This window comes from Nannobrachium achirus (assembly GCF_963921795.1).
Source record: "Nannobrachium achirus genome assembly, chromosome: 14".
Classification (NCBI taxonomy): domain Eukaryota; kingdom Metazoa; phylum Chordata; class Actinopteri; order Myctophiformes; family Myctophidae; genus Nannobrachium; species Nannobrachium achirus.
The window spans coordinates 16,918,255-16,929,816 of NC_137821.1; the positions used below are offsets into that span (position 1 = coordinate 16,918,255).

The 11,562-nt window shown below is 41.6% G+C and overlaps 1 protein-coding gene across 1 annotated transcript in view; it reads right to left on the minus strand.

The window, feature by feature from the left end:
* col25a1 (collagen type XXV alpha 1 chain) overlaps positions 1 to 11,562 on the minus strand; it is a gene marked incomplete at both ends in the record, with an annotated part of 237,583 nt that overhangs the window by 98,519 nt on the left and 127,502 nt on the right. Inside the window, one exon of the mRNA XM_080742348.1 lies at positions 966 to 1,018. Within this exon, the coding sequence (XP_080598474.1) occupies positions 966 to 1,018 (53 nt within the window). The remainder of the gene's footprint in view (positions 1 to 965; positions 1,019 to 11,562) is intronic.

The following is an 11,562-nucleotide window of genomic DNA, read 5'->3' on the forward strand; positions in this document are numbered from 1 at the left end:
GCTATCGTAACCTCAGAAAACATATTTTTTCCCCATCACATTGAAACAAACGGGTGACCATACATCGGCTCTGTCTTTCTGATTCGCTTTTTACGATCGAGCGAGCACCTTTGGCCCAACGGACAGGGTCCAGGCCTGCTCAGCCATTGTGAAGTCTCAGTGTCAGAGTGCCAGTAGGCTCCAGTGCCCATTATCGCGTTCTTCTATTAGGTGTGTGGAGTGTGGACGCGACGTGACTGCCTGCCAAGTATATGTTCCTTCTGTGAATTCAATTTGTGGTTACACTCTGTCTCGGGGGGGAGGCTGTGCGTGTGTGTGTGTGCGTGCGTGCATGTGTGCGTGCAAAAAAGGTCCTTCCCTGAGGTCTTAACCCAAGGCAGGACTGAGTTTCATGAGCCAGAGAGGAGAGAGAGGGGCAACCGGAGGGAGGGGGATGAGCATGGTCTGGCTCAGAGGTCTTGCAAACAGGGAATGGCCCTGAACTCAATATCACCATCTGAAAACATGACAGCCACCAGGTCTCAAGCAGCCATTACATGTTCATGTTGGACATGCGGGTCGACCTCTCTCTGACTCCACACACAAGAGGGACTGCACGATGGGGAATATGTAAACAGAGACATGGTGAAGGCTGGCCACAGCAAGGCTGCGCTTACATCTTCCCTTCTCAAGAGAGGTTTTAACAAAGCGGTGCACGGTTTAGTCTTTCAACCTTGCTGTTACATTCTGATGGTTCTCTGAAGCCACATAGCTGTGCGAAGGTTCATACCGAAATCGGACAATCTAAAGTCACCACGCCGCAAATTACATATCTATCACCTATCCTGGCCTCCGAAGATGTATACTTTCTCATGATTGTTTTACACACGATTGCACGCATAAGCATGAATTATTGGTGTTCGGCGGCATTATCTCGGAATCTTTTCTGGACAGAGAGCGAAAGTGATCTGTGGTCTCACACACACAAACATACCAGGTTCTCCATTGCGTCCTCTTCTTCCTCGCTTCCCCGGTGGGCCTGCCAAGAGAGGAGCACAATGCATTATGTTCACTTCACAATCAGATTGTCCTTGTTAGAGTTTCATATTCCACAGTCTGCGTTTATATTTGCAGGATGTTTCAGGTTCAAACCGCCACAGTGCAGGATGAGGAAGAGGCAGCGAAAAAATATTGCCTTTGGACTACATGTGAACCTCAAAATCCCTCAAGGTTCATTAAGTATTTAGGCACAATTTAGGTACAAACTGGACTGGAAACACAGGAACACACACACATTCACTGTTGCGACCGTAGTTTGCCACCGTAGTTTCCACTTACTGTACCAGTAAGCTTAAGCTTGGATGCCCTGATTTCTAATTTGTTTTTATAACACTCATTTTTACTTCACTTCTCCCCTTTTGCTTCCTGTGAACACAATCAATCTGCTAATGCTCAGCTGGAAGAGTAAAACAATTACACGCTTTGTTAAGTTTTACGTGCGGAAGACTCGACTGCATTGTACTTGGGCAGTCTGCAGTGCTGACCGGATAATCTCTGGGGAACTTTAAAGCAGATCTTGCCCAGCGTTGGGATTCTTCTTCCGTGTGAGAAGACTTTTATTGCCTTGTTGAGGCTGACTGCTGGAAACCATTTTTTGATTGCCATGATGGGCATTTTGTGTTTCTGTGGACATTTTCCTACAGGTAATGGAATGTTAGAACTTGAACAGTGAACTTTCCATCTCTGACTGTGGAAATAAACATTGGGGATGGTCAAGAGACAGACACTAATATAGACCAGGGGTCTTCAACAGGGGGTCTGGGATCTCTAGGGGGTCTTCAGAGTTACTACAGGGGGTCCTTCAAATCTTTGTTTCCCCCTTTCTTATATTAACCACTTGAACCCTAGCGTCCATATTCTGAGAACTTTAGCCAAAAACAGCTGATCTACAAGCTCACAACGCCTCGCGCTGCGAGGCGTTGTGAGCTTGTAGGTCTGCTATTTTTGGCAAAGAGCTTTGGTGTAGAGGGGAAAAAGAGCAGACTAAGTACAGAGTGAAAGGTAAAGTTTATTAAGTATTGACTGTTCAAGTGGTTAAATATCTGAAAACACAAATTGACATGAATCCAAAATACACTGATGATTGTGCTGTCAAACGATGAAACTATATGGAATCTACGAAAAAGTTGTAGGGGTCCCTGCTTCATCTCTCTCTCAAATAAGGGGTCCTTGGCCTGAAAACGTTGAAGACCCCTATAGACACTCAACAAAGCCAGAATGCACTGCAGTGGAGCCGAACCCCTGCTGGGGGGCAGGTACTTTTACCACTGCTTGAAGTTTGAACCATCATGTGAAAGTCATAGTCACTGGGGAGAGCAGTGCTAATGCAAAGACACTCTCTGAAAGACTAGCTATATGTTTTCAAACCACATACAGACATTATTCAGCCCCTCTTCAGCTCAAGCCACGTTCAATACACGTACAACTATCATGCACATTTTGTGTACTCTGTTACCTCTGTGTTGTCAAAGAACAGAATTTATGTCCTGATCAAAAACCTTGTGATGAAAATGAAAACGTTTGTGATTTTACTGTGTGCGTCTATAGACCGTAAAGAATATGGACGGTGGGAACTCATTGGTTTCTATGCTGCGAAAATGAAGCTTTTTTTGCCCTTGTATGGGTATCGCCATCATTGTTTTAATGTGGGTACCAGGAATGCTATTGGCTGCCAACGGTCACATGCAACCGCAGGTATACATGGGACATTGTCTTGAGCTTGCCGAAAATAAAGCACACAAAGAAGAATCATCACAAGCCTATGATCACAAGCCCCCCCCCCCCCCCCCTCCTACAGCATAGGAGCTTTAACAGCTTTAACATCAATACATAAATTGGACCATATTTTAACAAAACGCATATCACAGGGCTTTAAACTAGCGACAGGAATCATACTGTATTTATGACAATGTTTATTAAGGTAAGAAAATCAAATGTAGAAGTTCAGGGGAAATGAATGGAATCCTTTGGAGAACATGTTGCTTTTGGTATCAGAAAACACGCAACTAGCGGCCAATCATAGGAACTTTTAGTTCCGTGTTTGCTTCATTTTAAATCCGGACAACTGGCCCCCTGTGTGCGACCTTATGAGGAAAGAAATCGCAGGTCAATAAAGGAAGAGTGGAACAAAGGAAACATGGATGTTACACATCACGCTATGGGAGATATACAGTATACCGCACAGCAGCACTCCAGAAGTGATCGATATAAAGAGCAGACTTATGTTCCACAACTGTCTGTATGATGTTTAGCTTTCAACGTGTTCCCTCTGTTTGGCTCAGCCTCGGCCTCTGATTTGGCTGCCTCGGACTGGACGACTTCCAGGACAGCGTGAGGCCCTGCCAACGAAGGGTCCAAACACAGCTTATAGTACGGAACAACAGGTGGCGTATGACTCCCGCTTAGTATCTAGACCAGTGGTTTTTCTACAACCAGTGGTCCGGGGACCACCAGTGGTCCTTGAGGGGGTTCCGGTGAGTCCCCAGCTAAATGTGGAGAGTTGGAGAGTTGGAGAGTTGGTGACCTAATGGACCCTATTGTTAAACAGCTGCATCACTTAATTTACAAGTCTACACAATTAGAGAGAGTAGAAGAATTGTTGTTTTGATCGATATTTATCTCTCCATCCAACGATAACAAAATATTCTACTTTTGGATCTTCGAATGGTGTTCCAGGGCTCAAATGCCCAATGAATAATGGACCTTGATATGAAATAGGTTAAAACTGATAGAATCCATGCTTCTGCTTTTGATATCCCCCTGGTCATTCATTTTTATCACTGGTGGAAGATGTCTTATCCCTGCTTCTGGTCAGACTGAATTAAGTAAATGCTTTTAATTGTGGTTAATGAAACAGTTAAGTTAGTGTTTATAATATTGCAATTTAACAATTTGGTTAAAAATGTACAGTATGGGGTGCCTGGTGGCCTAGTGGACCAGGCGCATACCATATAGGCATTGCCATTTCGGCATCAATGCCTGTCGGTGTCGCCGGTTCGATTCCCGATCCGAGCGACCTTTGCCGCATGTCACTCCCTGTCTCTCCCCCATTTCCTGTCAGTCTACTCTCCTATCCAATAAAGGTAAAAACAAAAAAAAGCCAAAAGAAAGAAATCTTTTAAAAAAATTAAAAAATAAATGTACAGTATGTTGTTTTCAGCTGTTCTAAAATAGCAAAAACAGCATGAGCTACAAGCTCACAGCACACGCACAACGTGTTGTGAGCTTGTAGATCGAGGAGTTGAGAAAATGTTTTTATTTATTTTATGGTTCATCAAAAAGGCCTGTTTTTAAAATAAAGAAGGCTAGTTGATGGCACTTGGTGATCAGTTCATTATTAGTTTGAATAGTCATTTTAAGATGCTTCATACCTCTGGGAAAATTATTGCACTTGTGAAAACTTTCCCCGATTTGAATGTCATGTTTATGACAAAAACAAAACAAAACAAAAATACAAGCTTAAAAGTTGGTGCTTTTCAATGTGAGCAACATTAAATCCCCTATAAATCCTGTCACAGGTGTTTGCTTCAAATACAATGAGCTGCCACGAGGGACACAGCTACCAAAGTCGAGTCATTCCATCTATCGCTGTGTGACAGTAATTGGCTGTGACTTGATCTTTGCCAAGCTGGCTGTCAGAACAGCAGGAAGCCACCAACGACCAAAGTCTCAAAAGTTATCCAGTGAAATAAGCCAACTCATTTAAACATCTGTTGTTTTCTCAGCAATGGTCGAATAATATGAGGATTCTGAAAACACACAGAACACAGCTTGGCATAAACATAAACCGTGGTACTATAGCTGGGCGCTTACTGTAGCGCACTCACGTCTCAGGCACTCGGGTGGCGGCGATGGCCTAGCGGTTAAGGCACAACCACATTTAGGTCGCTATTATGATCCAGGTCTTATGCCTTATGCCTTAACTTCTTTGCCTTTTTTTACTATTTTGTTTTTGTTTTTTAAATATTCCAAATAGCTGATCTGCAAGTTCACAACGTGCAGATGTAGATCAGCATTTGAAGTATTTAAAAATGTTTGTCAAAATAGTGAAAAAAGGTAAAGAAGTTAAGGCATAAGGCATAAGACCTGGATCATAATAGGGCCCAGAGGCTCTAATGTTGCCTGACAACGTGTCACAGGCTCGATTTCCAACGATCTTTGCTGCGTGTGTATCACTCCCTGTTTTCTGTCACTCTTCACTACTACTATCCAAAAACAAATCTTAGGGGGAAGAAAAGTCTCAAGGACTTGGCAGCATTGAAAAACAAACCCTGCGGCCTGTACACGTAATGGCTTTATTGTTTCATAAACTGTATGTATCATTATCTCCATATTATATTTAATCTTTTTTTATGTTTTTTTTTCATAAATGCCTAATTTTATATGGTATAATTATGACAGTGTCACGCAAAAGTAGTGACAATCGCCTACTGTATCTACAAGGCCAGCTCTAAAATAATAATAACTACACTGGTTCCAATGGTATGGTTCTTTCTTTCTTTCTTTCTTCTGAAAGGTTTTGGACAGTTTCTGTCTGACAACAACAATTATATTTTGATGGTGGTGGTCAGTTTGGTGACGTGCACGAAAGTGACCTTATGAAGTCCCCACATCATTGTCTGAGACAAAATAGCATCTTGTTTATTCTTCATGTACTAGCAGATAATATGGGCTTCTCAATAACATCTCACACTCAAAGCATGGAAAGCCAAAGAAATGATGACATGTTGAGATATAAAAGTAGTAATGTTTATTCCAAACCTACGAATACAGCACAAACATGTCAAATAAGTAAGAAGGGCTCAAAAAGAGAAAACAGAAAAACCAAAAGAAAGGCACAAAACAGATGTTTTGGGGACTGTTTGCCATTGGGGTTTATTTGTCGTTTTGGAATAAACATTACCATTTTGTAACTCTGCATTTCATCATTTTTCTGTTTCACATACTCCGAGTATGAGTTTTTCGATTTTTGAAAGATTTTTGAAGAATGAGAATGAGAATAACTTGGTTGGTCATTGAATCCACCTGCAACACAGGTGATAATTCTGCCTAATCCAACACACTCGACGTTCCATTCTTTCGATGTGGGTGAATTCTAACCTGCCAACGCTGGTGAGTTGTTAACTGGGTGAATGTTAACCTCTAATTTTTTCCATTTTCCCAAAGAATTATTACAAATAAAAGTTATTGAATAAACACGGCCTGCTCACGTATTAGGAGGTTAGTATGAGCCACCAGAAAAAATAATGGGTGTGTTTAATGAATCTATCATGGTTAAAATGGAGTTTGAAGTTACAATGGGTGTGTATGGGGAGAGGCCCTGGGGCTGGAGGGCCAGATAACATTTACATCAAATATCTAAATATTGAATCAAGCAAATCAAAAACTGTTCAGGATGTTCATAAAAGCCTGATTAGACCCTAAAATGACCAAAAGTGTTTTTGAAAGTGGAATATCGCTTTAACATAAAAAACTAAATATTCAGGAATAACAAAGCAATGACTATCCCAATGCCATAAACATTTGCTGTAATGAAATCAAATCAATAGCAAGTTGCACAAAAATGCAAGAATATAGTGGCGGCTTCATTCATCAGTGTGCCACTGCAACTTAGACATGGGTCATTTTGTAATGTAATGCAATGTAAATGATAAAAACAATTTAATAGATATCAAAAGTGCAACAGTATGAGCTGATCTTGTTGTTTACATACTTAAAAGTATGAGTCATGTGAAAATAATTAGTGGCACAGATGTTAATTGCGAAAGCACTGTATTCAAATACTGCCATGCAACTGTGTAGCTGTTTCTTAGTCAAGCAAAGGTTAAAAGGCCCTGTAGCCCAAAGAACACTTTGAAGAACTCATTACATGGTCATTATTGTAAATGATGCTCAAATGTTGTGGAGAAGTAGTCTGAGTGTCTCCTGGAAGCCCAAAGTAATAACTCTCTATATCTAATTGGTCACAGTTAGATGTTTGGAGAACACAAGAAACCGGCATTCAGGTTTTAGATGCCTGAAGGAAATAAATTACACAGGCAGAAAATAATCTTGCCAAATCCTTCAGATCACATGAGTGATTGTCCAGATATACTGTATGGGCGCCTAACAGTTTTCTTTGTTTCAGTATTTCCAAATTATATGCTTTGAAAAGCACAATAACATGATGATTTAGTGTGCTGTGTAGTCAGTTTTTGATTTAAGATGTTGATTCCCAATTGACATAAGAATTCACTCTTCCTGGTGTATTAAAACAACCATCTCTGAAGACCAGAAGTCTAATATCCTCCTTGGTCAAGGGGGTGGGGTTGGGGTGGTCCCCTTTGGATGAACGGTAGATGTTTGCTTTCCCATCTAGGAGACCTCTTGCACTTAGTAAGTCACTCCGGATAGGAGCGTCAGCTACTGTAAATGCCAAAATTGTAAAATTGTAAATCGAGACGTGAGTTTACAGGAGTATCAGCCCCTTCCTCACCAAGGAGTCTGCCTGGCTCGTTATCCAAGCCTCAGTCATCTCCAAGCCTGATTACTGCAAAACTCCTTGCTTGCTGGTCTGCCGGCATGCTTTCTCAAACCCCTAAAACTGATCCAGAATGCTGCGGCACGCCTGATCTTCAATCTCCCTGGAGGGTAATTCAAGCCGCTGTAATTTCTATCCACAACTTTCAAATGCTTTAAATCTCTTTGTGCCAAAAATATAACAGATCTACATCTACAACGCGACGAAACTGCCACATTTTGTGAGCTCGTAGATCAGCTATTAAACCCTTCCCGCACCCTTCCACACGACACCCTCCTGGCAAATGCTTCAAATGTCCTCCTAGACTCTTATAACTCCTGAGGAATGACATCCCATTGGGGGTGGGGTTGACGTGGTGGCCATGGGCCTGATACCGTATCTCCCTTTGCCAATGCCCGGGTTTAAATCCAGGTGATACATCAGTGGTGGTGGCCTATGATGTGCCTGCAATGTGCATGGATGCTGACAACAACACAAGTTTTCATTTGAACCAAACACTAAATGCGAGGTGATGCCACCTGTCTGATTTGAGATCTTCACAATCTTCAAATGATATGCTTCTCTAGCTATAAATGTAGTTATGTTCAACGTTATGTTCAGTTGTAGAAACCACTCATCCCTTCTCAGCCACTCCTGTCCTCTACCTTGTCATCTACACCTGCGCTTTGTCTCTCAGCCAATCCACATTGTAATCATCACAGAATAAAATACACCTGCATTTGTATCACTTATGTTCGTTTCTGCTCGTGTGGATTCCAAATGCTCTCCCCCTCCCCAATCTTCTCTTTCCCCCTCATTTTTTTTTTTTTTGTTCTACTAACTTTTCAAATTTCCATCCTCCAGGAGCCCTGGGGCGGGGCAGTCTTGGAGCAGAGACGACAGACCGCTCCCGAGCTGAGCAAACCGCGGGCGTCAGATCCCGAGACTGCACCCCCACCCTGGGTCTGCCCTACTGTACCTTGGGTTCCCCACCCCAGCAACAAAGAATACTGTACAGCTAATTTTGTTAAATAAATACTGTTTTAACTTGAGCAGAAGGTGTGGTCTCTTACTAGTGAATAGAAAAAAATCAATAAACCACCAAGCTCTGAGTCTTTGCGTGTGGTGCAATTCTGGCGAGGGAAAAACGGAAGCCCAATGGATGCTTTGCTGGACATTTTGCGTCTCACTGGCAGCGATATTTAAACTTGGCAGGGTTCCAACATTCTTCAAAAAGTCACTCAGAAGAATAGATGGTCTCGGGGGCATTTCACAAGGATCAGTGGTCTGTCTAAATAGACTTTATTATGTTCCATTTAACCCCACAACACAGATGAATGAATTCATTAAACCTGGTAAGTGATGCCAACAGTCGCCGTATCCAGGTCAGGACAGGGCCTTGTGTGCTGCACAAAAGCTGGCTTGCCGTCCTGCAATTTTTCTTTTTCTTTTTTTTTACTTAACAAGTACATTTTTGTGGAAAAGCCCTGGCGGACAGGAGGACAATTTCGATCCAAGATCCTTATTAGGCTGCATGACAATGAATAAATCAATACATGAAATGCTAATTCACGGAACATTGGGTCCACTGTCAAGGGGAAAATATGTAAATGGAACCGCGATTTCAGCCTTGTCGTCTACCAATGTCACTGTTCCCTGATTCTTTAAGGGGGATGGGTATTGTTGTCAGAAATATGAAGTGCAGCGTCTGCCAGCTACACTGTTTGGACTGATGGTTTGGCCTACATACTGTAGCTACATTGTGGAATATATCTGGGCTTTTCCAAAGACAAAATAGAGAGAATATACTGCTCTGCCTACTCTCCCTGAGTCCCTGAGAAACTATAAAATATCGTGTATCATCAATCAGTGTGTTTTAAACTGCACTTCTAATCACAGATTATTTTGGCAGGGAATTGATTCAGATCATTTTACAATACATTACTTTTGAGGTAATTCATTTACTTTATTATCTCTATCTAGGCAGCACAGAGAGCCTTTTCAAAACCCAAGGAAGTCAGTTACAAACAGACCAAGATATGGGCGATGTCTCCACCAATTAATAATCAGACCAGGTCATCTCTAACAGAGAGTTGTTTTGATGGAATCGCACAGGTACGTTTTATTTGTAACTATGTGCTTTAAGTGGTCAATACTGAAGCAAGTAACCCTTTCACTGACCTTTCTAAATTCTACCTACCATTACTAATCCCTTAATTCCTTCATTCCCAAGACAACTTAACAGTAAAATAAAAATAAAGACTGATAAAGTACTGCAGGGGGACCAATGAGAAAGAGGTTGGAGGAAGTTGAGAAAAACGTTAACAAAAACAACTCAGATCTCTTCTTGGACAAACATGCAGGACTTCAGCCCCCCCGAGACAACACAATACAGTATCTAATTCACCGTATCATTGTCTAAAAAAGTTTTTGGCATGACCTGAAGATCCAGGCAGCCCATCACGTAAGCTCTGTAACGAACCCTGTTAAAGTTATATGTGCTTGTTTACTGGAAGCACAGGCACAGCACACCATCCGCTTTGTCTCTCTGTGCATATTAGCTTTTAATAGCTGTCACAGCTTCACAGAGGTCAGCTACGGGCTGGCCGCAGTGGCCGGGGCTTTTATAAAGGCACACAAAAGTCAGTTTTCAGTTCAGACGCAACATCGAACCTCTTGTTAGGAAATGCAACGTGAGATGGATGTTTTCCCTTTAAGTTAACAGGCATTGTTGTCCCTGGAAGTTCAACTCCTGTGAATTAGACGGTTAGAGGTTTCCATTTCCCCACAATCTGATTGGTTAGCCACAACATGGTTAGAAAATAACGTCACTATTCAAGCCTAAGCCGTTTCTAAAGACCAATTATTTACCTTGTTCTAAAGCCAAGGCATTCAAGTAATTAGAATCATTTGGCTCCTTTCGAGATGAAATTGATTTTGCGGGCCGTTGTATAGATGACCAGACCAAGTATAAAAACACCCTGCCTTTAGACCAGAGGTTTTCAGTGTTTTCCAGCCCAAGGACCCCTTAGCTGAGAGAGAGCTGAAGCAGGGACCCCCACTACATATTGCAGATTTTTCATAGATAGCTTCATATACTTGTTTGACAACCCTGTCAAACTAATGGATTTCTCTCTTCGGATTTGTGTTAATGTGTATTTTCTGACATTTTACAACTAAAACCCTCAATAGTCTTTAGTAAACTTTACCTTTTACCCAGTACTTACAGTAGTCTGCTTTTTTCCACCTCTACACCAGACCTCTTTGCCAAAAATAGACGATCTACAATCACACAAAGATTTGGTAGACACCTGTAGTAACTGTGAGGCCCCCCTGTTGAAGACCCCTTTAGAATGAGATCACCTACTATACAAGACTTCTGTATTGAATCCAGTATGCCTCATGTTTCTCTGGACTCAAATGGGTTTTGGCAACAGATTACAAAGACCAGTTTGGGGGCCTGTTTTAACCTTCTCAAGAACCACATTATGAGTCTCGACCCAGGCCTTGAAAAACACTATTCCGAAGCATTTTTCACATTATTTTCAGATTCTGTGGCATAAATCCTCATTATCCTTATTTCCTGCAACAGCGTTCTACATAACAACCATTTCCTGAATAAATATAATGATTATAGCATTTTCTTAAATAACACCTTACCATTAAATCCAGCCCTGTTGCACAGAAAAGAAGCCATTGTGTCCAAGTTTTACGTGTACTCTGAATGCACACATTGCTTTAATTTTATCAGACCTTTATATCCGAACCAATTTGTTTGCCGAATGCCTGAACGGATTTCCATTCGGATTTTTTTGTTTGAAAGCTGTGAGCAATGTGGACACACGTGGTGCATTATCTAGGCATGGGTGTGCATGATCCGTGCACTATGAATTACATGGAAGTCTATGGAGACGAATGGCAGTTAAAGAGTACGAAGGTATTGTTAAATGGCAGCATATGAGTTAATGACATTCCCAAAATAAAACATAAAAATATTCAATATTTAAGTGCAAACAATTGTGACT